This window comes from Haemorhous mexicanus, chromosome 28 (genome assembly GCF_027477595.1).
Source record: "Haemorhous mexicanus isolate bHaeMex1 chromosome 28, bHaeMex1.pri, whole genome shotgun sequence".
Taxonomy (NCBI): Eukaryota; Metazoa; Chordata; class Aves; order Passeriformes; family Fringillidae; genus Haemorhous; species Haemorhous mexicanus.
The window spans coordinates 3,530,980-3,547,547 of record NC_082368.1 but is presented as its reverse complement, the minus strand read 5'-3'; the positions used below and the strand labels follow the sequence as shown (position 1 = coordinate 3,547,547).

Sequence of the window (16,568 nt, the reverse complement as noted above, 5' to 3'; positions counted from 1 at the left end):
TGGGGGATTCGGGGGGAGCCGGGCACGGCGGGGCGGCGGCGGACGGAGACTGAGCGGAGCAGGGGCTGGAAAAATAGAGCCTTTATTTCTCGGTGTTGCGGGGAGCGTGGGAGAGGCGGGGCGGAACAACACGAACTACAGCCGCGGAGGGGCGGCAGCGGCCGTGACCCCCGGGCAAACCGGAGACCCCACCGGAGACCCCATCGGAGATCTGTACACTGCCCCGCCACGTCCCACGGCCCCGGGAGACCCGAGCGGGGCTGCAGAAAAGGCCCCGAGGGCAAAGAGTATAAAACCGTATCAAAATCCCTGCGAGTGTCCGGAGCGCGGCGTCCCGGTGACTCCCGGGGCACGGACCCCGGGCAGGGTCACCCGGAGCGGAGAGCCCCGGGGAGGCTCCCGCCGGTGCCCGCGGGGTCAGTGCGAGCTGGTGGAGCCGGATCGCGGCTGCGGGCGGGCGCGACACCAAGCGCCGGCCGAGCAGCCGGGGAAGGAGCGGGCGGAGCGCGGCGGCAGCGGCGGCGGCGGCTGCGAGTCCGAGCCCCGGCGAGGGTCGGGGCCGGGGGTGTCCCCCCGCGGCGGGCGCGGCCCCTCGGCGCCCAGCCCGGGGTACAGGGCGGCGGCGTGGGCAGAGCGGCTGCGGACCGGGCAGCGCTTGGCCCGGGGGCTGGCGGTGGGCGAGCTGAGCGAGCTGGGGGGCACCGGGGGCGAGGCGGGCACCGGGGCAGCGGGCGGCGGGACTGTGGCGGGCAGACGGCAGGGACAGGCCGGGGGATGCGGGGTGCCCAGGTGAGCCTTGAGCAGCTCCATCATGCTCTGCAGCTCCCGGCTGAGGTGGGAAACCTCCTGGTTGAGGTGGTTGATCTGCAAGAGGACAGACAGCAGTGAGCGCCGGCCGATGCCCGCGGGGTTTTTGGGGACATGCACCCACCTGTGGTCCCCAGCACACCTCCTGGTTGAGCCTGCTGATGTTCTGCTTTATCTGCTCTGCCTCCATCACCAGGGCTGTGCCGCCGGGGTCAGTCCCTGCTGGGGAGGACGCAGACTCGGTGGGATGCCATGCCAACCACCAGGGCCACCGCTGTGGCTTTGCCCGGCAGCTCCTGGCAGTACCTGAGCTGGGGGAATCCCTTGCCGCACTCGGCTCCGTGCTGAAGCAGAAAGTTTGTGACTCTGAAGTGCCTCCGTTGTCTTCAATCCCATCCACGACTCTAGAGCAGGAGGGGGCGAGGGTTGCCCCGTGTTACGCCCTCTCCTCTGTGCCACTGTCTGAGCAGCCCCCTGGCAGCCTGGCTGGCACGGACAAGCCACCCGCACATCCCCGCCTACCTGGGGCTGAGGTCGGGCGGGCCGTACGAGTGCAGCGAGGGGATGAGCAGCTTGGCCGGCCTCCTGCCCACGCCCCCGCCCCGCTCCAGGAGCCGGCTGTCCCTCCGGCACTGCGGAGAGGGGCTGCGGCTGCCGCGGGCTGGGGAGGGGCAGCTGTGCCGCAGGGCTGAGACCTGGCACAGCTCATCGCCCAGGAGGCTGCTCAGCGAGCCGCGGCGGACGGAGCTGCTCAGAGCGGGCAGCAGCAGCTTGCGGCGGGAGCTGCTGGCAGGGGACTGCTGGAAAACCTCGTCGGGCTCCTCCTCATCCTCCACAATGGAGGGAAGGGGCTTCTCCGGGGCAGCGCCGCTCTCCGGACGAGGCTGCAGGCGGGGAGGAGGTTAGGACTTGTTGCGTTGTGATTTCAGTGTTTAGCCCAGAATCCGGTCCCTCCTCTGAAGATTCCCTCCCAGGTGTGTCAGTCACCTCTCCTTTCCCCTCCCTGACCCCTGCCGAACGCTGTCTGTCAGTCCTGGCATTGCAAAAGGGCGTCGAGTGACTGGCAGATTAAGAGGATGCCCTCTACCCCTGGGGGCACTGGGCCATCCAGGTGTCCTTTGTCCCTTGAGACCTCCCCTCCTGTACCTAGCTGGTGGCTCCCTACCCCTTCCCTGCCCCTCTCCCCATGGTTAAAAGGAAGAGCAACCATGCAGTCAGGAAGTTCTGTTGGAGCTGTTGCTGGGTTCAGAGGCCTGTGGGCCAGAATAAAGCTCTGGACGGAAACCCTCCATCAGAACCTACTCCTTTCCTTCACCATCACCTTAAAGCTTCTCCGACAGAGGTAAACCCGAGGAGCAGACCCTGTTATGGGGGCAAGCTCCATCCCACAGCCACCAGAGCTCCTGCATGCCTGGACTTGCCTCCACGTGCCCAGCTGCAGCACCCAGCCAGCCAAAATTGTCTCTGGGATAAAACACCAGAGTGCTGCTATTTGGTTCAGCAGCAAGGGCCAGACAAGCTCAGGCACTTCCCATCTGGCTATACTGGTAAATATTCCAATAAGGACTGGTCCCAGCCACAGCCACCCCGGCCCCGTTCTCCCCCATGGCCTCGGTGAGGGACGAACCTGTGGCGCCTGCGGCGGCCTCGGGGACCGGGAGTAGCGGCAGAGCCCCTGCGGGGAGAGCAGACGGTGCCGGCTCAGCGGCAGGAGGGAGCCCCTGCACAGCTCCACGGGGAGCAGCCACGGGCCCGCAGCCCCCCCCAGCCTCTCAGTGCCCCCCAGGGCAACCAAGCCTTCCCCAGCCTCAGCTCCAGCTTCCACAGCCCCTCACCCACTCTCCTTCCTCTGCTGCTGCCGTGTCAATGGTGATCTGCCCAACCTCGGCCTGAGTGTCCTGAGGCTGAGCCGAGGCTGCACCCCAAATCCCAGCCCCGGCTCAGCCATCAGAGCACCAGCTCTGTCTGGAGTGTGCAACCAGTATGGGAGGGTGATGCAGGTGCAGAGCCTGGTGCACACTCCTGGCATTCTCCTCTCTTGGTTTGTTTACACCCCTCCTGTGTTATGGACATGGTGGGTCTTGCTAGGGCTGTTTGGGACCTCCCACACCACCTCCACCAGGTTCAGGGGGAAACTGGGTACCAGGGAGATGCTCCAGAGGAGCTCCAAGCCTCTCTCAGCAGAGCTGGGGGAGGTAAAGTGCAGCAGAGCCATTTCTGCAGCAGAACATCCTCCCCTGGAGCCATCAGCATGATTAACTCACAGCCCCCAGCTGCATGCTGCGCTCCAGGGGGCTTTGCCCTGGCTGTCTGTCCTGCAGCCTGCACTGCAAATGCTCTCTCTGCCAATTCCCTGGGTTGCACAGAGCCAGGACAGGACATACCTGCGTGCCAGGGTGGCAGAGCTGCAGCCCCTTCCCCAACCTTGGAACCTCAGTGCACAGACTCCCCTTCCACGGCCGTGCCCAGCCCCATCCCCAGGGCCGTGAGCACAGGAAGGGGCTGAGCAGGAGGACACGCACCCACCTCCATCTCGCTGCCCTCCCGCAGGTTGAAGGTCAGGTCCTGGTGGATGTCAGCTGTGAACTTGCTGGCATACTCAGGATAGAGCTGCAGCACCTCACAGAGCCCCCGCAGGCCGATGTGCTGAAGGTCGCAGTAGGTCAGAGCCTTCACGTCCGCGTTGGTCTTGATCACCTGGTCCGTTCTGCACAGGTCGGCTCCAATCAAATCCCCTTTGCCTACAGGAGGGGCTGGGCTGGTGACACGAGCCCCTCACCCCTCACCCTGCCGGGCAGCAGGAAGGGCTGGCGCAGAGCCCACGCCACCTGCCCTCACCCAGGATGGCCAGCACCACGTTGTCCTTCAGCACCTCGAGGGAGCCGGAGCAGACAAAGTAGTTGGCCTGCAAGGCGTCGCCCTGGCGCAGCAGATACTCCCCCGGGGCACAGAAGGAGGTCTTGATGTGCAGCGAGAGGGAGCGGAGGCAGCCCCGGCTGGCCGTCTCGAAGATGGGCAGCTGCAGGATGTCCTTGTTGAGGTGCATGGCCACGTCTGCACGCAGCTCGTCGGGGAAGTCATGGAGCAGCTGGGGACAGAGGAGCCGGGGCTCTGGGCACGAGGGGCAGGGAGCAGCTTTCCTGCAGCCCCAGGGGACAGGTCACCCTCCGGAGCCGGGAATCTCGCTGCTGAGCTGCCCCGGTGTCACAGCAGCGCTGACAGGCAGAGGCGGGCACTGTGGTAATCAGCTGTTTCTGCTCCATATGCCTGTCCCGCTCCCCGTGCTGGCAGCAATTTGCCCCAGAGCCAGCCCTGCCAGCACCACTCTGAGCTGGCCCTGCTAGCCCCATTGCTCCCGAGATAAGTGAAGGTCGGGGCTGGAGGGGGCCGGCCGAGCCCCACCAACACCTCCTACCTCATTAGCATCAATGCCGTTGTTCACCGACCAGGTGGTCTGGAAGTACTCCAGCATCCTCTGCTTGAGCTGCTGGGGCAGGTGGTGGACACGGATGAAGTCCTTGAGGTCCTTCATGCGGGTGTGGTAGAGCGAGCGGCGGGAGTACATGCGCTGGATGATGGCCGTGACATTGCCGAAGACCACGGCGTGCATCAGCGCTGCGGGCGGGAGGGCAGCGTCAGACCCGGCCCGGGGCTGCAGCCACATTTCTCCTCACAGAGAAAAGCAAGGCACAAAATTCTTCCCAAGGATATTTTCTGGGTGTCACATTCTCTGAACCTCAGAGAAAGGGAAAACCATTCTTATCGTTTGGTGTGTTGCTTGTGTTTGTGCCAAAGTAGAATGCAATGTGGAGATTATTTACCCAGAGTGATGGTGTTTTGTTTCCTTGGCCTGTCAGGGCCAAGTGTGTAGTCCCACATTTCTCTTCACAGAGAAAAGCAAGGCACAATTCTTCCCAAGAATATTCTTGTCTCATTTTCTGTGCCTGTGTTTGTGCCAAAGTAGAATGCAATATGGAGATTGTTTACCCACAGTGATGGTGTTTTGCTTCCTTGGCCTGTCAGGGCCAGGTGTGTGTGTGTGTGTGTGTGTGTCAGGACTGTTGGCTGACAGACATGAGTTTTCTGTGCAGTGTGTGCAGAGTTGAGTGCTTGGCAGATTCAGTTTAGATATAATGTAACAGAGTGTAATATAGTATAGAATAATATAGTATAATAGAGTAATTGATTCTGATATCCATGGAGTCAGACAGCATCATTCCCTCCCCTCATCAGGAGGAGGGAATATAGTGTAATATAGTAATAATATAGTGTAATATAGTGCAATATAGTAATAATATAGTGTAACATAGTGTAATATAGTATAGAATAATCACAGAATCCCAGAATCCCAGAATAATGAGGTTGGAAGAGACCTCTAAGATCATCGAGTCCAACCTATGCCCTAACACCTCAACTACACTATAGCACCAAGTGCCATGTCCAGTCTTTTTTAAACACATCCAGAGATGGTGATTCTACCACCTCCCTGGGAAGAGCATTCCAGTACTTTATTATTCTTTTGGTGAAATTTTTTTTCCTAATATCCAACCTATAATACAGTATAATAAAGTAGTTAATTAGCCTTCTGAGAAGATGGAGTCAGATGCATGGTTCCCTCCCCTCATGGTGGGGAGAGAATATAGTGTAATACAGTATAATATAGTATAGTAATATAGTATAGAATAATATAGTATAATAAATAATATAGTATAATAATGAATTAGCCTTCTGATAAGATGGAGTCAGATGCATCATTTCTCTTCCCTTGTTGGAGGTGCCTGTAAAACTATACAGGGCAGCTGGGGGCACAGCATGGGGGGACTGCTCCCCAAAACCAGCCCAGGTCTCTCTCTCAGGTCTCTCTCTCAGGTCTCTCTCACAGGGCTGTCTCTCAGGGCTCTCTCTCCCAGAGCTCTCTCTCTCAGGGCTCTCTCACAGGGCTCTCTCACAGGTCTCTCTCACAGAGCTCTCTCTCTCAGGTCTCTCTCTCTCTCAGGGCTCTCTCTCAGGGCTCTCTCTCAGGGCTGTCTCTCAGGGCTCTCTCTCTCAGGGCTCTCTCACAGGGCTCTCTCACAGGGCTCTCTCACAGGGCTCTCTCAGGTCTCTCTCACAGGTCTCTCTCACAGAGCTCTCTCTCTCAGGTCTCTCTCTCTCTCAGGTCTCTCTCTCTCAGGGCTCTCTCTCAGGTCTCTCTTACAGGGCTCTCTCTCTCAGGGCTCTCTCTCAGGGCTCTCTCACAGGTCTCTCTCTCTCAGGTCTCTCTCTCTCAGGTCTCTCTCTCTCAGGGCTCTCTCTCAGAGCTCTCTCTCTCAGGTCTCTCTCTCAGGGCTCTCTCTCAGGGCTCTCTCACAGGGCTCTCTCTCAGGGCTCTCTCTCAGGGCTCTCTCACAGGGCTCTCTCTCTCAGGGCTCTCTCACAGGGCTCTCTCTCTTAGGGCTCTCTCTCTCAGGTCTCTCTCACAGGGCTCTCTCTCACAGGGCTCTCTCTCAGGTCTCTCTCTCAGGTCTCTCTCTCACATCTCTCTCACAGGTCTATCTTTCAGGGCTCTCTCTCTCAGGGCTCTCTCACAGGGCTCTCTCTCTCAGGTCTCTCTCTCAGAGCTCTCTCTCTCAGGGCTCTCTCTCAGGGCTCTCTCTCACAGGTCTCTCTCTCAGAGCTCTCTCTCACAGGGCTCTCTCTCAGGGCTCTCTCACAAGGCTATCTCTCAGGGTTCTCTCTCTCAGGTCTCTCTCTCAGAGCTCTCTCTCTCAGGGCTCTCTCACAGGGCTCTCTCACAGGGCTCTCTCACAATCCCATCACCTCCCCCAGCACCCTGCCAGGGACACAAGGCTCTGGCAGCCCCAGGTGAGCGCCCTGCCCGGCCCTGCTGCTCGTCTCACCCCCAATGAGCATGGTGCAGATGGAGAAGATCTTCTCGGTGTCGGTGTTGGCACAGACATTTCCAAAGCCCACGCTGGTCAGGCTGCTGAGGGTGAAGTAGAGGGAGGCGATGTAGGCGCTGCGGATGGAGGGACCCCCCACCGAATTGTTGATGTAGGGAGCCTCCAGCCTCTTGCCCAGCTCGTGCAGCCAGCCTGCCAAGCACAGCCCGGGGTTAGCCAGCTGAGAGGGCTTCACCCCTGGCTCTGCTGCCCCACAGCCCAAGGGGGATCCCAGTGCCCCGAGCTGCCCCCACCCCGCACTCACCGATGTCCCAGGTGCGGGGGTCGTTGCTCTCCAGCTCCTTGCGGCCGATGACGTACCAGATGCAGGCCATCCAGTGGGCCAGCAGGGCAAACATGGACATGAGCAGCGTGAGCACCATGGCGCTGTACTGCGAGTAGCGGTCCAGCTTCTGCAGCAGCCGCAGCAGCCGCAGCAGCCGCACCGTCTTCAGCAGGTGAACCAGCGAGGTCTGGGGGGCAGGCAGGGAGGTGAACCTGGGGTAGCTGCAGGCAGGGACAAGAAGGGACCCCAACACCACCCCCAGGGCAGGAATTCTTTGTTACCCCACAGCTGCCAAGAGGGTCATGTGTTACAGGGCAAGGCAGAGGCAGTTCCTCCCCAGTCAGCCTCACACCCCTGTGCCCAGCACCCAGCAGGCAGACAGGGTCGTGTGTTGCAGTGTGATGTCATGGTTTGCTTCAGATACCCCGGGTTTCTTCCTGAAGATTACTTCCCCAGGTGTGTCAGCCACCTCTCCCTCCCCCTCCCTTGCCCCCTGCTGAGTGCTGTCAATCCTAGAATTCCGGGCGTCGAGTGATTGGCAGAATTCAAAAGATGCCCTCTACCCCTGGGGGGGCATTGGGCCATCCAGGTGTCCTTTGTCCCTTAAGACTCCCCCCCACCCCATATGTGGTTGACAGCCCCCATGCTCCTTCCCTCCCCCTCTCCTCAGGGTTAAAAGGAGCAGCAACCACGCAGTTCTGAGTTCTGTTGGAGCTGTTGCTGGCTTCAGAGGCCTGTGGGCCAGAATAAAGCTCTGGATGGAAACCCTCCATCAGAACCTACTCCTTTCCTTCATCATCACCTTAAAGCTTCTCTGCCAGAGGTAAACCTGAGCTCCCGCAAGCCTGGACTTGCCTCCAAGCGCCCAGCTGCAGCATCCAGCTAGCCAAAGGTGTCTCTGAGGTGAAATCACCACAGTTGCCACCTTTTTGGTCAAGCAGCAAGGGCCAGACAAGCCCCGGCACGTCCCATCCGGCTATATTGGTAGTTATTCCAATAGTCATGGCTCGTCAGGGCTCCGAGTGTGCCCAGGAGATGTGGGTGTTGGAGAGGGGCAGGGAGGTGGGCAGCAGTTTTGCTGTCGAGGGTGTGTTTGTGCCAGCAGCACTCACCACGGTCACATTGAAGATGTAGAGCAGATCGAAGGGCAGAGCAGCAATCAGATCCACAAAGAACCAGGTGGCCACGTAGTGGATGCAGATGGAGCGAGGGTCGTACACAACCTGGCCCGACTGGCTCACGTATGTTGTCCGGAAGTTCAGGATGATATCTACCCCAGGAGAGCAGGACCAGCCCTCACCACCCCTTCTGTGGCTGGCAGAGCCAAGCCAGCATCCACAGCCAACATTGGTGTCACTTCTGGTGTGCCCAGGACCAACAGCAGGGGCACAGCCATCCCATCTCCCCTCTTGTTCCAGATTGCAAGGCAGGATGTGTTCTATCACCATCTGCATGGCAGTTGTCTTTTGTCAAGTGGGCAATTCTCCTTATCTCTCTCTGAGTGATCACAATCACTCCTCCCTCCAAGGAGACATCTGCTGATAACAGCTATTGAATGTCACTGCATGGCTGATAAGAACTACAGCACCCCACTGGGAGATGTGAGCCCAGAGGGAGGAGCCAAGCATTCCTACCCAGATATAATCTGGAGACTCTGGAATACCAGCACGGCTTCTCCACTGGATTTCCCAGAGGAACAGCAGCTGCCTCCTCCACTGGATCTTTGGAGGAAGACTACACCCTTTTCTACAGGACCCCCCTGCTCCAACAGAACCACACCTGGCACTTCAGGAGGGCTGCAGCCACAATTCCGATTGGACTGCTGCCAACACCCTGACCAACAGGGTGCCAGGCTGAGTTCTGACTCTGTCGGTGTTGTTTTAGTTTACTGCATTGTTTATTTTATCCTTTTATTTTCTTCCCTATTAAAGAACTGCTATTTCCTGCTCCCATAATTTTTGTTGCCTGAGAGCCCCTTAATTAAAAATTTATAACAATTCGGAGTGTGGGGGGGGTTCACTTCTCCATTTCAGGGGAGGCTCCTGCCTTCCTTAGCAGGCACTTGTCTTTCCAAACCAAGACACCTCTCGATCAGCCCTGATCCCTGCCCCATGTGTCCTGTACCCTGGATCAGTGCTCAGCCCCAGACCTACCCAGGATGAAGAGCATCTCCACGGCGATATCACTGACAATGGTGCTGCGGGCAGCGGAGAGGCTGTCCTCTGTGCCCGTGAAGCAGACATTGTAGGGGACAGTGATAGCCACGTAGAAGGTGGCCAACAGGATCAACCAGTCCCAGAGAGCCTTGAAGATGCTGTAGTGGAGCAGGATGAAGCGGGACTTCTGCACCGAGGCCACCTTGTACTCGGGGATGGACGGCTTGTTCTCAAACACGTTCTGCAGGGGCAAACGTGGGGTGGGACAGGGGCCATCCCACACGAGGGGTGAAGGTCACTACAGCCACCCCCTCCTCCTGGGTCCTGCCAGCCAGCTGGCACCCCCTGATGCCAAGGTGATGACACTTTTTTCCTGCATTGTGGTCACCCTCAGGGATGGGCACAGAACCCCTGATTACAGCACGTCAATTAATGCAATGTCATTGCTATTAACAGTAATCCCCTGGCAATGCCAACTGCTGCCTGGAACCATCTCAGGTGCCAATTCACATGCTCTGGCAGAGGAGAGGAGAGGGCAGAGCCAGGGCCATGCCCCCCAAATCCCCAAAATTCAAGACTGGTTCACTGCTCTCCTTTGCCTGCTCATCAGCTCTGGGACCCAGAAGCTCTCAGACCCTCCTTCTGGCCCCACAACTGCAGGTGGTGCCCTGTACTGGGCACAGCAGCTGTGCAAAGGGGCTGGCACAGGACTGTGCCCCATCTGTCAGCTCCACAGCTCTGGCACCCTGGTGACAGCACTCCCCAGAGCCAGTGTGGCTGTGCTCAGAGCCAGCACTGGGGTTTCCTGACAGTGAGTGTATGAGGAGAGGCACAGCTCTGCCAGAGCTGCCAGGTCTGCTGTCTCAACAACAAGCTCTGGGCACCCACTGGGTTCTCCTGCTGCCAACCAAACACAAGTGCAGCCTGGGTACAGCGTGGCTGCCAGAGCTGGGAGCATTTCAGTGCTTGGCAAGCCAGGGAGAGACGTGCATGGGAACAGCATCCCAGTGAGGCTGGGCTCTGCTCTCAGGAGAGCTTCTGCACAGCCCAGCATGGGAGGCACTGGGCAAAACTGGGGGTCCCTGGTTCCTTACACGGTTGATTTTCATCTCGCCACGGTCCCTCCGGACAAACTGGCTGCTGAGCTGGTGCAGCATGGTCCGGCCCTGCCTCCGTGCAGCCCTCAGGTGAGAGTTCCCAGGCTTCTTGCTCCTCTGCTTCTCACTCCTTTGCTTCTCTGCAGTGGACAAGGCATGCTGAGTCAGTGAGAGTGTTGTTCCCCACCAGGGAACAGGGAGCCCCTTTGCCCACGGCACACTCTGCTCCCTGAATCCCATCCCCATTCTACAGCCATGGCTCACCCTCCTTCTTGTCACCAGGGTAGCTCCTGCCTCGGCTCTCTGTGATGTCCTTGAAGGAGAAGAGGAAGAGCACCACTTCCCCCTTTTCATTCTTGATGGGCATGATGTCCAGCAGGCACCAGAAGGCAGCTCCTGGGTGGAGGAGAGAGTTGGTGAAGGCAGGGCAGCTACCTCACTGCTCAGCAGCTTCCCCCAGGCCATGTGTTCCAGATTGCAAGGCAAGATGTGTTCTATCACCATCTGCATGGCAGTTGTCTTGTGTCAAGTGGGCAATTCTCCTTCTCTCTCTCTGAGTGATCACAATCACTCCTCCCTCCAAGGAGAGGACATCTGCTGATAACAGCTATTGAACGTCCCTGCATGGCTGATAAGAACTACAGCACCCCACTGGGAGATGTGAGCCCAGAGGGAGGAGCCAAGCATTCCTACCCAGATAGAATCTGGAGACTCTGGAACACCAGCACGGCTTCTCCACTGGATTTCCCAGAGGAACAGCAGCTGCCTCTTCCACTGGATCTTTGGAGGTAGACTGCACCTTTTTCTACAGGATCCCTGCTCCAGCAGAACCACCCCTGACACTGCAGGAGGGCTGCAGCCACAATTCCAATGGGACTGCTGCCAGCACCCTGACCCACAGGTGTCAGGGTGTGTTCTGACTCTGTCGGTGTTGTTTTAGTTTACTGCATTGTTTATTTTATCCTTTATTTTCTTCCCTATTAAAGAACTGCTATTTCCTGCTCCCATAATTTTTGTTGCCTGAGAGCCCCTTAATTAAAAATTTATAGCAATTCAGAGGGTGGGGAGGGTTCACTTCTCCATTTCAGGGGAGGCTCCTGCCTTCCTTAGCAGGCACCTGTCTTTCCAAACCAAGACACCACGAGACCATGACGGGGCCAAATCCCAGCTGGAGCTGTGGCCAGTACCCAGCCCCACGTGCCACTCACCACCCTTCTTGTAGAAGCAGACCTCAGTCTGGTACTCCTGCCTGCTGTCCAGGGCCTTCTCGATGCTCTGCAGGGTGGTCTCACTGGTGTCAGCCCCGCAGAGGAAGCGGCAGCTGCAGTTCTTCTGCATGACCTCGGTGCGGGCGAAGCCGGTGAGGTCACAGAAGCCATCGGAGCAGTACACGATGGGGAAGCCACAGCGGCCCTGAGCGTTTGCCAGGATGAAGTTGCTGTCTGGAAGGAGACACAGCTGCCCCCGAGGCCTTGGGGCCACCTCAGGGGGCACAAACAGCAGCTCACACCCCCATCCCCCCCGTGTCCCTCTGGGAGGTGAAGCCAGATCTCCATGTGGCTGCTGGTTGTCCCTAGCTGCTGCTGGAGCTTGTTCACCCCCTGTCCAGCCCAGGCAGGACCCCAGCCCCGTGTAGTGGAAGGGGAAGGAGCCTGGATCTGTCTCCTGGCCCCCATCACCCACACGAGGCAGCTCACGCCTCCCCCTCGCCATCTGCCACTCTGCCAGGGCTCAGGGAGCTTAGTGGGAGCAGCAGCTCCCAGCTGGGCGTGCCCAGCCCAGGGGTGCCCAGCTGTGGTGCTGAGATCCCCAGAGGTGTGGGGTGCTGAGAAACCAACTGAGAGGGTGGGAGAAAAACCCTCAAGGGCCAGCACCCAGGTACCATGAGCCAGGGATGAAGTGCAGCATCCTCATCCTCTCAGCAGCACAGAGCCTCCCCAGCATCACCCAGCCCTGGTGGTGAGAGGTGGCACCAGCTGCAGCAAAGTGTTCACCTGCCCTCTGCCCTGCCCAGTCACAAAAGAGCTGTTCTGCCCCCCCAGCCCTGCCCCACAGTGCCAGCAGGACAGTGGGGCTCATGTTAGCAGGGTGCCAAGGGAGTGGGTATGCAGCTGGCATGGACTGAGGTGGAACCAGGGACAGAGCAGGGTATTCCCAGCCCCAAAACAGTCTGTGGTGCTGGGTGCCCGGCACAGAACCCTTGGACCACACAGCCAGGATCAGGTGGATGTGCTCTTCCCCCTCTCACAGAAAAAAGGAGCCCACGGTGATGCCAACACCTGCACACCATGGGCAGAGTGGTGCCAGGTGGGTGTGCTCTGCCCCCTGTCACAGAAGAGAGGAGCCCACAGTGATGCCAGCACCTGCACACCACGGGCAGAGTGGTGCCAGGGCCAGGCAAAGGCAGCAAGAGGCTGTGGGAGGGAGGGGAGGCAACCACAGACAGCCCTGGCTGCTGGAGGTGCCGTGGGGCCACCACAGCACAGCTCAGCCCAGGATTAGCTCGGAGAAGCAAAAATAGCCTGAAGCTGTGACTAAGGCCAGATTTTGGCTCTGGGAAGCCGGGATTATGGTGATATCCAGGATGTGTTATTAGAACAGAAAACAAGGGTTTGCATTTGGGAGTGGCTCAGTGAGCTGGAGGCTGTGGCCCTGGCAGGCTGGCAGACCCCAGCCACGGTGGGCAGCGTGCCTGGTTGGGTGCCCCAGGGCCCAGAGTTGCAGCTGCCTGGGAGAGGCAGGGTTAACTCCCCACGGAGTATCACTGCCCTAAACCCCTCTCCATGGCAGATAAAGCCGATAAGAGGCACATCAAACCCGCAAAGCCCCGCACTGTTTAAAAGTGCCCAGCAGAGGTGGTTGGGCAGCTTTGGACAGGGACTGCCAGGTCACTGCAGGCAATGCCAGGCTCTCCGGGGCAAATTCCCAGGGTTTTGGTCCTGGTGTTGCAGGCAGCTTCTCTGGGACTCTTCTCTTGGAGAGCCTGATCCAGGAGCTCTGCCCCTATGGAGGGACAGTGGGATCACCATCATGAGGCACACGTGGCTCTGCCCTGTCACCTCCAGGCACAGCTCACTCAGAGTCGGGGAAGAGAGATTTCTCACACATTGCAGCCTCAAGGGTAATATCCCAAATTCAGCTTCCCTGGGCAAGTGACCCTCTATGCCACCAGGGCTGGCCCATGTCACTCCAGGCTCGGAGGCACCTCGGCATGGCAGCAAACACATGCTCAGAGTGCTCCAAGTGCCTCGATAGTGCCCTGGGAGGTGGCTGCAGGCTCCCAGTGCCATCTCCATGCCAGTCACACCCAGCAAGGGGGGAGATGCTCAGCCATGCAGGCAGCTGGCCCGGGACACACCTGCTGCAGGTGTTTTTGAGGGGAAGCTGAGGTCAGTCATGAAGACGGCCCATCCCCGGGCGGCTTCATGGTGTCAGCAGTGCTGGAGTTGGCATGTGGCACCAGGGTATCACCCATCTCGGCCCCAATCCATCCCGGCCTCAATCCATCCCGGCTTCAATCCATCCCGGCCCGGCACATGGACACAGAGAGCAACTCAGCGCCCGGGGACTCCACTCGGGCACGGGATGGGGACCTGGGGATCCCGGGTCAGCCCGGGCCTGTTGAGACAGACCGTGCCCTCTCCGGACCTCCCGCAGACACCGGGATCTGTCCCTGGTGCTGAGCGCGGCTGCGGCGACACCGAGCGGCACCGGCAGCGGCAGCGGGGCCGGCCTGGGACACGGGCCGAGTACCGGAGCACCGAGCCCACATACGGGACGGTCCCGTACAGAGCGTGGGTGGCCGAGGCACCGGGTCTGGGGGCCGGGCGAGCCCTGTCCCGTTCTCCTTCTCCTGCCGGGCACCGGCTTCCCCCACCCAGTTTTCCCCCACTCCGCCGCCGCCACGGCCCCTCCCCGGCCCCGTCCCAGCCCTACGTGTGCCATCGAAGCGGGTGGCGATGGTGTCCAGGAAGGTGTTCTGCGGCGCCAGCAGCCCCTTCATCACCGGCATCGTCCCGCCCCACCGGCCGGCCGCCGCGGGGCTGCGGCGGCGGGGCTGCCTCCTCCGCCCCCGGCCCCTCCGCAGCACCGCGGGCTGATCCCGGCCCGCCCGGGGCTCCCGCCCCGCCCCCGCCCCGCCCCGGCACCGGGAGGGGCCTCGGCACCCTCGAGCAGCGTCCCCCGCCCGCGGGCACGGCGAGCTGGCCCGGCGGGGCTCGGGGTTGGTGGCGCCGTGAGCCGCCGTACCGGGAGGCACCGGGACCCGCCCGGCCACGGGAGCCGCTCACCGCCGGTCCTCTCGGGCTCACGGGGGCTGCAGAAGGAGCGGGACGCGCCGCACCTCGGTTAAACTCAGTGCCGGTACTGCACACAGGCACACACCAGGGCAGCGCCGCGGGTGAGCCCAGTCCCAGCCCCGCGGAGGAAGAACTTGCCCCCGCACCGGGCTGTCCCAGCACGGGGCTGTCCCCTCACCGAGCTGTCCCCGCCCGACCCCTCCCCAGAGACACAACAGAGCCGGCTGACATCAGGCTACCATTTATTGTAAAAGGCCGCGGTGCCTGCGGTGCCCTGAGCAGGCTGGGCCAGGGCCAGGGCAGGGAGGAGGTATCTAAAAGTGCTATTTACACCGAGCTCCGGCTGTGTCCCCGCAGTCCATCCTGCCGGGGATCCCCTCTGTGTCCCGCTGCCCCCATCCCGTTCAGTAAAAACTCCTCGCAGCTCCCTGGGCCTGGCTGCTGCTCAGCTCCTTCCCTGAGTGTCCCTGGCACTCCCTGGGGCCATCAGGGCTGGTGGCAGCACCCCGCGGCACCGCTGTCGGCTGGGCGACCGTGCCCGCAGGGCAGCCCAGCGCGTCGCGGCAGACGGTGCCCGAGTGCTGCCCGCGCTTGCCCATGGTGAGGATGCCCGCAGCGTGGTTGCCGGAGCCGTGGAGCAGGCGGTAGAGCCGGCTCTGGAAAGCCAGGGGGACGCTCTTCCTCTTGCCCAGTGTGAGGATGCCGGCGGCGTGGTTTCCCATGCCGTGCAGGAGGTCGTAGACACGGCAGGAGCAGGTCTTCTGCCGGCAGCAGTGGGGCAGGCTCTGCCGGGCAGCGGCCAGGGAGCAGAGGAGGAGCAGGAGCAGGAGGCAGGCAGCTCGCCGGGGCTGCCGGAGCAACGGGCAGCGTTAGGGCAGAGAGAGAGGACTGCCCAGCCCAGGACTGTCCCCTCTCTGTGGTGTTCAACTCCCCCCTGCCCTCCTGGCTCAGCCCCATACCCGAGGTGCTCCTGGAGCCTCACCCTTCGCTGCCCTGCACCTCACCTGTGTCCCAGCCAGCAGCCAGATGTGGGAGTCCTCACTGCACCCCTGCCCTGCTCCAGCACACAAACTCCCTCCTCTGGCTGTCCAATGCTACAGGGCAAGCAGTGAAAGCACCCATGCTGCAGGAATTGCATGCCCAGCTCCTTCCCAAGCAGTTCTCTCATCAGTCAGGGATTCCCAGGGATTTGCTGCAGACTTGGAGCTTCCCAAGAAACCGACCAGGCCCTCCCACACCCCCAGCCCAACATTCTGACCTCCCACCCATCACTGATCTCTCATCCCCAGGTGCTGCAGCACCCCAGCCCCACCTTGGTGTTGGGCACCTCCATCCTTCCTGGGGTCTTCATGTGGCCGAGCAGCTCTGGGGCATGTCCCATCAGGCAGCTGACAGCACAGCACCCTGCACTGCCACTGCCACTTTATAGGGCCCAGCACAATAGGGCTGCCAAAAATACCTGGGCCAGGGGGAGCAGCTGGTGTCTGGGAGACGTGGGAGCGCTGTGGCCGGTAGCCCGGAGACCATCCAGGCCTTTCCCCTCATTTGCAGCTCCCCATTGTGAGGGTGCTCACTGCAAGGGGTGCCTGGCACTAATGAGGCCATAATTGCCCACGGCCAAGCTGCTGGGCTGGCAAAAAGGGGCTGAAGGTCAGTGCTGGCCGCTGCTCAGACACCCATTAGGCTAATTAACCCCCCAAACAAAGGGGTGCCAGCAGCTGCACAGCTCCCTCACTGACGTGGGGAGCCGTCATCCTGTGCATGGCTGGTGCCAGGGAGGGATAGTGCCACCAGGGTCCTGTACCCGGTGCCAGGGAGGGATAGTGCCACCAGGATCCTGTACCCGGTGCCAGGGAGGGATAGTGCCACCAGGGTCCTGTACCCGGTGCCAGGGAGGGATAGTGCCACCAGGGTCCTGTACCCGGTGCCAGGGAGGGATAGTGCCACCAGGGTCCTGTACCCGGTGCCAGGGAGGGATAGTGCCACCAGGATCCTGTACCCAG

General features: G+C 60.5%; 3 protein-coding genes across 6 annotated transcripts in view; 1 reads left to right on the top strand and 2 right to left on the bottom strand.

Moving 5' to 3' along the window:
- Window positions 1-98: 98 nt before the first annotated feature.
- KCNH4 (potassium voltage-gated channel subfamily H member 4) lies at window positions 99-14,279 on the bottom strand. The gene is given in 18 exon segments (XM_059869078.1): window positions 99-864; window positions 950-1,029; window positions 1,114-1,211; window positions 1,330-1,691; window positions 2,435-2,482; window positions 3,192-3,244; window positions 3,247-3,309; window positions 3,312-3,548; window positions 3,646-3,895; window positions 4,223-4,422; window positions 6,687-6,881; window positions 6,994-7,201; window positions 8,127-8,284; window positions 9,168-9,411; window positions 10,265-10,407; window positions 10,532-10,663; window positions 11,476-11,709; window positions 14,204-14,279. Coding segments are annotated over 18 exon segments (3,228 nt in total). The 3' UTR covers window positions 99-417.
- Window positions 513-16,568, top strand: part of ATP6V0A1 (ATPase H+ transporting V0 subunit a1) — a 117,067-nt gene continuing 101,011 nt past the window's right edge. For all 4 annotated transcript variants that reach the window (XM_059869083.1, XM_059869081.1, XM_059869082.1 and 1 more), the window contains exon 1: window positions 513-523. The gene's annotated coding sequence lies outside the window, so the exon portion shown is untranslated. The remainder of the gene's footprint in view (window positions 524-16,568) is intronic.
- HCRT (hypocretin neuropeptide precursor) lies at window positions 14,791-16,493 on the bottom strand. The gene has a single exon (XM_059869457.1). The coding sequence runs from the start codon at window positions 15,285-15,287 to the stop codon at window positions 14,970-14,972; it is 318 nt and encodes a 105-aa protein (XP_059725440.1). The 5' UTR covers window positions 15,288-16,493; the 3' UTR covers window positions 14,791-14,969.